This window comes from Colobus angolensis, unplaced genomic scaffold (genome assembly GCF_000951035.1).
Source record: "Colobus angolensis palliatus isolate OR3802 unplaced genomic scaffold, Cang.pa_1.0 Scaffold203, whole genome shotgun sequence".
Lineage (NCBI taxonomy): Eukaryota > Metazoa > Chordata > Mammalia > Primates > Cercopithecidae > Colobus > Colobus angolensis.
The window spans coordinates 727,827-741,303 of record NW_012115189.1 but is presented as its reverse complement, the minus strand read 5'-3'; the positions used below and the strand labels follow the sequence as shown (position 1 = coordinate 741,303).

Here is a 13,477-nt window from a genome sequence, read left to right as displayed (position 1 = left end):
TCTGGTTTACAACTCAGATTTTAGGAGTCTGCTTTATTCGTAATTCAAATGATTTAAATAATAAAGGAAGTACATTTAAGGGTGTGTGTGTGTGTATCTGTGTGTTTTCTTCACTCTGTTGATTGCCATCTGTGCAACCAGCTCAGAGTAGAATGCTTTTTTTGGAGGGGTGGGGAGCTTACACAAGTCAAAGTTAGAAAGAAAAAATCCTACATCTACCCAAAATTGTCTTAAATCTGATATGACATCTTTTGGAGGAAGAGGTAATCAGAAAAACTTTTCTTTCGGGGAAAATTTGACAATGTAAAGATAGGACGCTAGAAGACTTCCTGTTACAAAAGCCATAAAAGCATGTATTGGACAGAAAGCAAGAATGGCCGGGGTCTGATTTTTCTCTTACAGGTCTTCCCATGACTGGAATGTACTATGGATGTAACTGATGTTGACGAAAAGAGTCAAACTCTGTAAAATATTGGAAGAGGTTTATTTCAGGCAAAGAAAAGATCCATTGTTTATGAACTGAGGATATTTGAGAACTAAAAAAATCAATAATATGAAGAGTTAAGTTGTACTAGCACCTTTTTTTAACTGAAATCCAACAGTATGACAGTTGTATATATGTTGTAAATATTTATGAGAATTTTGTTTATATATATTGAGTAATACAGGTACATTTGCTCTTCTCACTTGATATTGGGAATAACATGTGTGGAAGTGCCAATTTTTAAAAAGCATCTTAAAAATGTATAAACTTAAGAATCCTTGATAATGATTCTCAACAAACAGAAATCAGAATTATTAACTAAAGATGTAGCATTGGCAAACTGTAAGGGTTGTTGGGTGAGAATTGGTGAGTACAGGCAAAATCAATAAAATAGTTTTCTTTCTCTAAAATAATGTACATGGTATTCTAGGTTTTAATATATGTGACAACTAAGTCACTAAATAAAGCAACAGACCATATATAAAAATCCATTTGATTGGGAGGTCTAAGCAGGTAGATCATGAGGTCAAGAGATTGAGACCATCCTGGCCAACATGGTGAAACTCTGTCTCCACTAAAAATACAAAAATTAGCTGGGCATGGTGGCATATGCCTGTAGTCCCAGCTACTTGGGAGGCTGAGGCAGAAGAATTGCTTGAACTTGGGAGGTGGAGGTTACAGTGAGCCGAGATGGCTCACTTGATCTTAAACTCAAGATCAATGTCTACAAAACATACCCTCCAAAGATCTGAGATACTTAAATATATGGATAGAGAGGTGTGCTTCACTGATGCTGTGGTAGAATAGAGATGATCAATTTCAGAAACCTAACCATTTTGATTTTGTATTTTCCAGGACTCATGGTTACAACTATTGGAAACCTAAGTCAAAGTGGCCTAGATATAGAATGGAATGTACTATGGATGTAACTGATGTTGACGAAAAGAGTCAAACTCTGTAAAATATTGGAAGAGGTTTATCCTGAGCCAAATATGAGTGAACATGGGCTGTGATACAGCCTCTAGGAGTAGGAGGTCCTGAGAACACGTGCCCAAGGTGATCGGGGCACAGCTTGGTTTGATACATTTTAGGGAGGCATGAGACCTCAATCAAATACATTTAAGAAATACATTGGTTTGGTGCAGAAAGGTGGGACAACTCAAAGTCCGGTGGGGATAGGGGAGTGGGGAGAGCTTCCAGGCTATAGGTAAATGGAAACATTTTCTGGTTGACAACTGACTGAGTTTATCTAAAGACCTGGGATCACAGAAAGGAAATGCTCAGGTTAAGATAAAAGATTGTGGGGACAAAGGTTCTTTTGAAGTATTACAGTGGTTGTCCATAGGGAAAATAGATGACAAATGCTTCCTATTTGGACCTTTAAAAGGTCCTAGTCTTTGAGTTAATCTCTTTAGGATTAGGAGGGCCTGGAAGAAAAAGATCTAGCTACGTAATAGAGATTTTTTACAGATGGAAATTTTCCTGCACAAAGGATAGCTTTGCAGGGCCATTTCAAGATATGGCAAAGAAACATGTTTTGGGGTAAAATACTTTGATTTTCTTCCTTGTCTTGCAATGTTATGCTAGAGTCAGGTTGGAAAGTAAGTCATGATATATAGGATTAAATAAAACCCATCTGATGAGAATTTGTGATTTGTAGGACATGACTCCCCAGACCCCTAGATAGAAATTTGGGCAAGGTAGGCTGGGCACAGTGGCTCACGCCTGTAATCCCAGCACTCTGGGCAGCTGAGGTGGGCGGATCACGAGGTCAGGAGATCGAGACCATCCTGGCTAACATGGTGAAACCTTGTTTCTACTAAAAAATACAAAAAAAAATTATCTAGGCGTGGTGGCGGGCACCTGTAGTCCCAGCTACTCTGGAGGCTGAGGCAGGAGAATGGCATGAACCTCGGAGGTGGAGCTTGTAGTGAGTGAGCCGAGATCGCGCCACTGCACTCCAGCCTGGGTGACAGAGCGAGACTCTGTCTCAAAAGAAAAGAAATTTGGGCAAGATAAAAAAAAAAAACCAGAGTTTAGTCCTCACTGATGAGAAGACGGGCTTTAGGTGTTGCTATAGCCAAGGGTTCAAATAATATTTTTAAAATTATTTTTCTTTCTTTACGTTTTCTCTGCTTTCCTCAACGTTGTTTTCAATCTCATGTATACTTTCTTTATGGAGATAAAAAGATAAAACCTAGAAGCTTTAGGATGTGTTATTCTCATTCACCCTAATATCAAAAAAAAAAAAAAAAGAAAGAAAAAGAAAACCACACACACACACACACACACACACGGAGAAAACCTCACTCTTAAAGGGTATACATAAACCTACTCTGTGAGAACTCTGATCGGGTTTTTTTGAGTAATGTAACAGGTGTATGTCTAGGGGAAAAAGTCTCTAATTGGCTCAACTCACCTAAATATACACCTCTGTAGGAGGGATTCAGGATCTTTGACTGACAGACTCATAAGAATGGGAATGAATGGGGAAGGGGCAGTCCCTTCAAGGAAGTGAGCAGAGGCAGACACAAATATTTATCAACAGCACAACATTCCCAATATGAAGAGAGAAAACCAAATAAATATTAAAAGTGACACCTAAGAAGGTAGGTGAAGTGTGTTAAGGGAATAGAAAAGTTTTAAGAGAGAATACTGACTCCTTTAATACTTTTTTTTTTTTCTTGAGATGGAGTTTTGCTCTGTCGCCCAGCCTGGAGTGCAGTGGTGTGATCTCAGCTCACTGCAACCTAAGCCTCCTGGGTTCACGCAATTCTCCTGCCTTAGCCTCCCGAGTAGCTGGGACTATTGGCATGTGCTTAGTGGAGACAGGGTTTCATCGTGTTGGTCAGGCTGGTCTCAAACTCCTGACGTCGTGATCTGCCCACCTCGGCCTCCAAGGTGCTGGGATTACAGGCATGAGCCACCATGCCCAGCCCCTTTCATGCTTTTAAGAAACTTTTCCTTTCATAATGTATCATAAAAATGTATACAAAAAGATAAATATAGATAAATGGGTATGTTATTCATAATATACAATTCACAAAGGATAAATGACAAATATTAACAAAGTGGAAAGATGCAAACTTATTAGAAACAAATTGAAAATTAAAACGAGGTAATGGCTACCATTTGACAGAGCAGGAGCATTGCCATCTTGGACAAGCCCCTCATTCTAAAGTTCACCTTAATAAAAACTGCCTAGATCAAAAAGGTGTCAGCCTAATGGCTAAGGTCAGAATAACCGTAAACCACAACTAACTCCTCCAACCAGAAACATTCCAAACTCCTCCCTGACCAGAGACATGTTAGCCTCGAGATAACCCCTCTCTGGGTCAGAAATACATCTGCCCAAAGATAACCTCTCCTCCTCCCAGAGAGATTCTAACCCCGCCATAAACTTCTCCATGCACGTAAACATTCCAGGCTCATGAACAACCCTCTCATCCTAAAACCAATATATATTCTTAGTTTGTAAAAGAAAGTGCTTCTGACTGAAATCGGCCAGAAGCACCTTTCAGGTTTTATCTAAAGAAAATCTGTCTTTAACTGTCAGCCATATTTTGTGTTTCTTTCTTCTTTCTTTAACTCTTACAACATTTCCATCCAAGATGGGGTATCAGGGATTGGATGTACCCTTCTGTCTCAATAGACTAGAAAACTGAACAAACTATGTAATCCTTTGGAGAAAGGAAACAAACAAAGTGAGTTTTATGATGCCCCAGCTTAGCACCTGGAAAGTTTTCAGGCTGCTGCACAGGAAGCAGAGACCCAAACACTTTCCAGATGTCTTGACCAGGTAAGGAACATAAATATCTTAAAAAAAAAAAATTGGAGATAGGGACTCTCTCTGTTGCCCAGGCTAGAGGGCTAGAGTGCAATGGCACAATCACAGCTCACCATAACTTCAAAATCCTGGGCTCAAGCGATTCTCCTGCCTCAGCGTCCAGGGTTGCTAGGACTACAGGTATATGCTACCACACCTGGCTGATTGGTTAAAATGTTTGTAGAGATGGGGTCTCACTATGTTGCCTAGGCTTATCTCAAACACCTGGCCTGAACTGATCCTCCTCCCTCTTGGATTACACTTTTTTTTTTTTTTTGCAATGAGGTCTTGCTTTGTCACCCAGATTGGAATGCAGTGTCATGGCATGGTTACAGCTCACCACAGCGTTGCCTTCCAAAGCTCAAGGGATTCCCCCCACCTCAGCCTCCCAAGTAGCTGGGACTATAGTTGTGTGCCCCCACACCCTGCTAATTTTTGTGTTTTTTGTAGAGATGGGTTTCACCATTTTCCAAGGCTGATCTCAAACTCCTGGGCTCAAGCAATTCACCCACCTTGGCCTACCAAAGTATTGGGATTATAGGTGCAAGCCACCACTCCTGGCCTAGGATTAATAATTTTTTAAGAAGAAATTCATCATAGTACTGGAAGGAGATTTCTTCATTCTGACTTAAAAAATATCCTACAGTTAACATCCCATTCAATGGTGAGAGACTGAAGTTTCCCCATGAGATTAGGCACAAAACAAGATGTACACTCTTAAATTCCTATTCAACATGGTACTGGAAGTCTTAGTTAGTGCAATAAGGAAGAAAGCAAAAAAAAAGAAGAAGAAAGAAAGAATGAAGATTATATAGGAAGAAATAAAATTGTTCCTATTGAGAGATAACACGATGGTTTGTATAGAAAATTCCAAAGAATCTACCAAAAAAAAAAAAAAAAAATCTTCTAAAGGTAATAAGTGAGCTTATCAGAGCTGCAATGATACAAGTATAATACACACAAAAAGTTGTATTTCTCTATATAAGCAATAAACAAATGGAAATCAAAATTTTGAAAACCTCAAAAACCATTTGCAACCTTCCTCCAAAAATGAAATACTTAGATATAGGTCTAACAAAACAAGTACAGGACTAGAACTTGTAAGCTACAAACTGTAGAACTCTGATGACAGAATTAAAGAACTAAATAAACGAAGAGATATATCATGTTCATAATTGGAGACTCAATCTATTACAAACATCAGTTTTTCCAAAGTGATCTCCAGATTTAACATAACAACAATCAAAATACCAACTAGAATTTTTGAATTTTTCTAGAATAATTTGGATTATTCTAAAATGTGTACAGTAGGGCTAAGGAACTAGAATAGCTAAAACAATTTTGAAACAGAAGATCAAAGTTAGAGAAATCATTCTACTTAATTTTAAGATTTATTATCAAGCTACAATAGTCAAGGTAGTATGGAATTTGTGTCAATGTAGACACACATAGATCAATAGGATATAATAGAAAGTCCAAATATAGACCCATGCAAATATGGATATTTGATCTTTTAAAAAGGTTTGAAAGCAATTTAATGGAAAAAGGATAATCTTTTCAACAAACGGTATCAGAACAATTGGTCCTTCATATCGGAAAAAAAAGAAAAAGAAACAAAACAACTTAAACCTAACACTTTATACAAAAGTTCACACAAAAATAATTCAGACATTTAAATGTAAAGCATAACACTATAAAGCTTTTAGAAGAATTCTTATTTATTGCTATTGGAAGTGCAAGAGTATAAACACCTTGAAAGATAGTTTAGCAGTTTCTTACAGAGTTAAAAATACACTGTATACACTTAACGTAAGACCCAGTAATCCCACTTGTGAGTATTTACCCAAGTGAATTGAAAACTAGCATATACAAAACAAACAGAGCAAACAACAAGCAAAAATCGTATGCATGGGCCAGGGGTGGTGTCACATACCTGTAGTCCCAGCTACTCTGGAGGCTGAGACAGGAGGCTAGCTTGAGGCCAGGAGTTCAAAGCTGTAGTACGCCATTATTGTGCCTGTGAATAGCTGCTGCATTTTAGCCTGGACAAGACTTCATCTCTAAAAATAAAATTTAAAAAATATTTACATGAATGTTTAGAAGCTTTATTCATAATCACCCAAACTGGAAACAACCAAGATATCCTTCAATAGGTAAATGAATAAACAAACTGTGGTACTTTCATACTTGGACTACAACTCAGGGAAAATGAAAGAGCTATTGTGTCACACAACAACATAGATGAATTTTAAGTGGATTTTGCTAATTGGGAAAAGCCAGACCAAAAGGCTACACATTGTATCATCTCATTTATATGATGTTCTGGAAAAGGTAAAACTGTATTAGAATGAAACACAGCAGTGGTTACCAGGTTTGAGGGAAGGAAGGGTAATGAACTACAAATAAGTTGTGCTGGGGAATTTTTAGGGTTATGAAATTTCTCTGAATGGTATTGGGGTGATGGGCATAAAACTATGCATTTGTCAAAACCTATAGTACTATACATCACAAAATGTGAACTTCAATATATGTATTAAAAATATAACCATAATGTCTGGGAATCCAGAACAGAATACAGACAATGAAAGAAGAACCTGAATGTCTAACAAATACACAACATAACCTCATCAAAGGTATGGGGAGAAAAAGATTTGCCCTAACTAACATTGGAAAACAGGGTTCTAACTACATACTGTACAGCTAAAGACCAAAGAACCAAATGATACTCTTGTTGGTGAATTTGTTTTTCACAGGGGTATTTGTATTTCACAGGAGTCATTAGAATTTATTTATAGGGTTCAATAAGTAAGTAGATAAATTGCAGATAATAAGATACAATTTTCTCACTGTCAAGAAAAGTTGTTACTAAGAAGCATGGGGAGCACCTAGAATGTACCCTGTGGTGCTGAATTAGAGTTTGAGACATTATTAGGAACTTCTATTTATTTTAATGTGTATGCAAATAGATAGCTACATGAATAATTATAGATGTGTGTATATAGATAGTTATAGATGTGTATCAAGATGTGTATGTACACAAAGTATACATGCATGTATTTCTTTTCCTCTCTGTTAAGAGAGTCTAAAGGTAGTGACACTCAGTGGCAATGATCCCACTCAGCATCCAGGACTTGGTTTCTGAATACCACCCTCTGATACAAATCATGCTTATTTGAGAAGTGTCTGATTCTGGGACTGAGTAAATAAAAAAATTACAATATGAGCTAGAGCATTCTGTCATACCAGAAAGTAAGAAAGTGCTAAAAAAAATTTAAAAAGATGAGAGCATGTAGATATGACATGGAAGTCAACCAAAAGGCAGTCTTTGATCAAGGGTAGAACAATTTAAGCAATAACATTATAAAATGTAGTATTAGATGTTTTTCAACTTATATTTTAGATTCAGGAGATACATGTGCAGGTTTGTTACCTGGGTATATTGCATGACACTGAGGCTAGGGGTATGAATGATCTTGTCACCTGGGTACTGAGCATAGTACTCAATAGTTTTCCTTTTCTTTTTTTTCTTTTTTAAATATACTATACTTTAAGTTCTAGGGTACATGTGCACAATGTGCAGGTTTGTTACATAGGTATACATGTGCCATGTTGGTGTGCTGCACCCATTAACTCGTCATTTACATTAGGAATTTCTCCTAATGCTATCCTTCCCCCTGCCCTCCACCCCATGACAGGCCCCCATGTGTGATGTTCCCTGCCCTGTGTCCAAGTGATCTCATTGTTCAATTCCCACCTATGAGTGAGAACATGTGGTGTTTGGTCTTCTGTCCTTGCAATAGTTTGCTGAGAATGATGGTTTCCAGTTTCGTCTATGTCCCTGCAAAGGATATGAACTCATCCTTTTTTATGGTTGCATAGTATTCCATGGTACATATATGCCACATTTTCTTAATTCAGTCTATCATTGATGGACATTTGGGTTGGTTGCAAGTTTTTGCTGTTGTGAATAGTGCCGCAATAAACATATGTGTGCATATGTCTTTATAGTAGCATGATTTATAATCCTTTGGGTAGATACCCAGTAAAGGGATGGCTGGGTCAAATGGTATTTCTAGTTCTAGATCCTTGAGGAATCACTACACTGTGTTCCACAATGGTTGAACTAGTTTACACTCCCACCAACAGTGTAAAAGTGTTCCTGTTTCTCCACATGCTCTCCAGCATTGGTTGTTTCCTGACTTTTTAATGACTGCCATTCTAATTGGTATGAGATGGTATCTCATTGTGGTTTTGATTAGCATTTCTCTGTTGGTCAGTGATGATGAGCATTTTATCATGTGTCTGTTGGCTGCATAAATGTCTTCTTTTGAGAGGTGTCTGTTCATATCGTTTGCCCACTTTTTGATGGGGTTGTTTGATTTTTTTCTTGTAAATTTGTTTAAGTTCTTTATAGATTCTGGATATTAGGCCTTTGTCAGATGGGTAGATTGCAAAAGTTTTCTCCCATTCTGTAGGTTGCCTGTTGACTCTGATGGTAGTTTCTTTTGCTGTACAGAAGCTCTTTAGTTTAATTAGATCCCATTTGTCAATTTTGGCTTTTGTTGCCATTGCTTTTGGTGTTTTAGTCATGAAATGTTTGCCCATGCCTATGTCCTGAATGGTATTGCCTAAGGTTTCTTCTACGGTTTTTATGGTTTTAGGTCTAACATTTAAGTCTTTAACCCACTTGAATTAATTTTTGTATAAGGTGTAAGGAAGGGATCCAGATTCAGTTTTTTACATATGGCTAGCCAGTTTTCCCAGTACCATTTATTAAATAGGGAAATCTTTCCCCATTTCTTGTTTTCATCAGGTTTTTCAAAGATCAGATGGTTGTAGATGTGTGGTGTTATTTCTGAGGGCTCTGTTCTGTTCCATTGGTCTCTCTCTGTGTTTTGATAGCAGTACCATGCTGTTTTGGTTACTGTAGCCTTGTAGTATAGTTTGAAGTCAGGTAGCGTGATGCCTCAAGCTTTGTTCTTTTTGCTTAGGATTGTCTTGGCAATGAGGGCTCTTTTTTGGTTCCATGTGAACTTCAGTATTTTTCCCATTCTGTGAAGAAAGTCATTGGTAGCTTGATGGGGATGGCATTGAATCTATAAATTATCTTGGGCAGTATGGCCATTTTCATGATATTGATTCTTCCTATCCATGAGCATGGAATGTTCTTCCATTTGTTTGTGTCCTCTTTTATTTCATTGACCAGTGGTTTGTAGTCCTCCTTGAAGAGGTCCTTCACATCCCTTGTAAGTTGGATTCCTAGCTATTTTATTCTCTTTGAAGCAATTGTGAATGGGAGTTCACTCATGATTTGGCTCTCTGTTAGTCTGTTATTGGTGTATAGAAATGCTTGTGACTTTTGCCCATTCATTTTGTATCCTGAGAATTTGCTGAAGTTGCTTATCAACTTAAGGAGATTTTGCACAGAGACGATGGGGTTTTCTAAAGATACAATCACGTCATCTGCAAACAGGGACAATTTAACTTCCTCTTTTCCTAATTGAATACCCTTTATTTCTTTCTCCTGCCTGATTGCCCTAGCCAGAACTTCTAACACTATGTTGAATAGGAGTGGTGAGAGAGGGCATCCCTGTCTTGTGCCAGTTTTCAAAGGGAATGCTCCCAATTTTTGCCCATTCAATATGATATTGGCTGTGAGTTTGTCATAAATAGCTTATTATTTTGAGATATATCCCATCAATACCTAGTTTATTGAGAGTTTTTAGCATGAAAGGATCTTGAATTTTGTCAAATGCCTTTTCTGCATCTATTGAGATAATCATGTTTTTTGTCATTCTTTCTGTTTACGTGATGGATTACATTTATTAATTTGCATATGTTGAACCAGCCTTGCATCCCAGGAATGCAGCCAACTTGATCGTGGTGGATACGCTTTTTGATGTGCTGCTGAATTTGGTTTGCCAGTATTTTACTGAGGATTTTTTGCATCGATTTTCATCAGGGATATTTGTCTAAAATTCTTTTTTTGTTGTGTCTCTACCAGGCTTTGGTATCAGGATAACGCTGGTCTCATAAATGAGTTAGGGAGGATTCCCTCTTTTTCTATTGATTGGAATACTTTCAGAAGGAATGGTACCAGCTCCTCTTTGTACCTTTGGTAGAATTTGGCTGTGAATCCATCTGGTCCTAGATTTTTTTTGGTTGGTAGGCTATTAGTTACTGCCTCCTTTTCAGAGCTTGTTATTGGTCTATTCAGAGATTCAACTTCTTCCTAGTTTAGTCTTGGGAGGATGTATGTGTCCAGGAATTTGTCCATTTCTTCTAGATTTTCTTATTTGCATAGAGGTGTTTATAGTATGCTCTGATGGTTGTTGGTACTTCTGTGGGATTGCTGGTCATATCCCTTTTATCATTTTTTATTGCTTCTATTTTATTCTTCTCATTTTCTTCTTTAGTAGTCTTTCTAGAAGTCTATCAATTTTGTTGATCTTTTCAAAAAACCAACTACTGGATTCATTGATTTTTTGAAGGTTTTTTTGGTGTCTCTATCTCCTTCAGTTCTGCTCTGATCTTAGTTGTTTTTTGTCTTCTGCTGGCTTTTGAATTTGTTTGCTCTTGCTTCTCTAGTTATTTTAATTGTGATGTTAGGGTGTTGATTTTAGATCTTTCCTGCTTCCTCTTGTGGGCATTTAGTTCTATAAATTTCCCTCTACACATTGCTTTAAATGTTTCCCAGAGATTCTGGTACATTGTGTCTTTGTTCTCATTGGTTTCAAAGAACATCTTTATTTCTGCCTTCATTTCATTATGTACCCAGTAGTCATTCAGGAGCAGGTTGTTCAGTTTCCATGTGGTTGAGAGGTTCTGAGTGAGTTTCTTAATCCTGTGTTCTAATTTGATTGCACTGTGATCTGAGAGACAGTTTGTTTTGATTTCTGTTCTTTTACATTTGCTGAGGAGTGCTTTACTTCCAACTATGTGGTCAATTTTGGAATAACTGCATTGTGGTGCTGAGAAGAATGCATATTCTGTTGATTTGGGGTGGAGAGTTCTGTAGTTTCTGTAGATGACTATTAGACCCCCTTGGTGCAGACAGGGGAAACTTCTGTCTCATTGATCTGTCTAATATTGAGAGTGGGGTGTTAAAAAGTCTCGCATTATTATTGTGTGGGAGTCTAAGTCTCTTTGTAGGTCTCTAAGGACTTGCTTTATGAATCTGGGTGCTCCTTTATTGGGTGCATATATAGTTAGGATAGTTAGCTCTTCTTCTTGAATTGATCACTTTACTATTATGTAATGGCCTTCTTTGTCTCTTTTCATATTTGTTGGTTTAAAGTGTCTGTTTTATCAGAGACTAGGATTGCAACCTCTGCTTTTTTTTTTGCTTTCCATTTGCTTGGTAGATCTTCCTCCATCCCTTTATTTTGAGCCTATGTGTGTCTCTGCACCTGAGATGGGTCTCCTGAATACAGCACACTGATGGGTCCTGACTCTTTATCCAGTTTGCCAGTCTGTGTCTTTTAATTGGGGCAGTTATACCATTTACATTTAAGGTTAATATTGTTATGTGTGAATTTGATCCTGTCATTATGATGTTAGCTGGTTACTTAGCCCGTTAGTTGATGCAGTTTCTTCCTAGCATTGATGGTCTTTACAATTTGGCATGTTTTTGCAGTGGCTGGTACTGGTTATTCCTTTCCATGTTTAGTGCTTCCTTCAGGAGTTCTTGCAAGGCAGGCCTGGAGGTGACAAAATCTCTAAGCATTTTCTTGTCTGTAAAGGATTTTATTTCTCCTTCACTTATGAAGCTTAGTTTGGCTGGATATGAAATTCTGGGTTGAAAATTCTTTTCTTTAAGAATGTTGATCTCCGAACCTGAAATCGGGAGCTTCCTACTCGTGTTCGCTGTTTAGGAGCTCCCCACGGGGTTGTAGAGTTTGGACCTCATGGCAGAGATAATTCAGGAGCGCATAGAAGATCGGCTTGCGGAATTGGAACAGCTGGAGCGCATTGGACTGTTCAGTCATGCGGAGATTAAGGCTATCATTAAGAAGGCTTCTGATCTAGAGTACAAAATCCAGAGAAGAACCCTTTTCAAGGAAGACTTTATCAATTATGTTCAATATGAAATTAATCTTTTGGAGCTGATCCAGAGAAGAAGAACACGCATTGGATATTCATTGAAGAAGGATGAGATTGAGAATTCTGTTGTACACCGGGTACAAGGTGTTTTCCAGCGTGCCTCAGCAAAATGGAAAGATGATGTTCAACTTTGGCTCTCCTATGTGGTTTTTTGTAAGAAGTGGGCTACTAAAACTCAACTTAGCAAGGTATTCTCTGCCATGTTGGCGATTCATTCCAACAAGCCAGCTTTGTGGATTATGGCAGCCAAATGGGAAATGGAAGATCGATTGTCTTCAGAAAGCGCAAGGCAACTCTTTCTTCGGGCACTGCGCTTTCATCCAGAGTGCGCAAAACTTTATAAAGAATACTTTAGGATGGAGCTGATGCATGCGGAAAAACTGAGGAAAGAGAAGGAAGAATTTGAAAAAGCCAGTATGGATGTGGAGCATCCTGATTATTCTGAAGAAATCCTTAAGGGCGAGTTGGCACGGATCATCTACAAAAATTCTGTAAGCATAATTAAAGGTGCAGAATTTCACGTGTCACTGCTTTCAGTTGCACAGATATTTGACTTTGCCAAAGATCTACAAAAAGAGATTTATGATGACCTTCAGACTCTACACGCAGATGATCCTCTCACTTGGGATTATGTGGCAAGGCGAGAATTAGAGATCGAGTCACAGACAGCAGAAGAGCAGCCCACAACGAAACAAGCCAAAGCAGTGGAGGTCGGCCGGAAGGAGGAGAGATGCTGTGCTGTATATGAAGAGGCAGTGAAGACTCTGCCAACAGAGGCCATGTGGAAGTGTTACATCACCTTTTGCTTGGAAAGATTTACTAAGAAGTCAAATAGTGGGTTCCTTAGAGGGAAGAGGTTGGAAAGAACCATGACTTCATTCAGGAAGGCACATGAACTGAAGCTTCTGTCAGAATGCCAATACAAGCAGTTGATTGTTTCATTGCTGTGTCATAAATTCCTGAGGGAAGCTCTGGAAGTGGCAGTAGCTGGAACTGAATTGTTTAGAGACTCTGGGACAATGTGGCAGCTAAAGCTGCAGGTGCTGATTGAGTCAAAGAGTCCT

General features: G+C 38.2%; 1 protein-coding gene across 1 annotated transcript in view; it reads left to right on the top strand.

The window, feature by feature from the left end:
• Positions 1–12,143: 12,143 nt before the first annotated feature.
• LOC105511749 (U3 small nucleolar RNA-associated protein 6 homolog) overlaps positions 12,144–13,477 on the top strand; it is a 54,322-nt gene continuing 52,988 nt past the window's right edge. Inside the window, exon 1 of the mRNA XM_011941948.1 lies at positions 12,144–13,472. Within this exon, the coding sequence (XP_011797338.1) occupies positions 12,218–13,472 (1,255 nt within the window). The 5' untranslated portion in view covers positions 12,144–12,217. The remainder of the gene's footprint in view (positions 13,473–13,477) is intronic.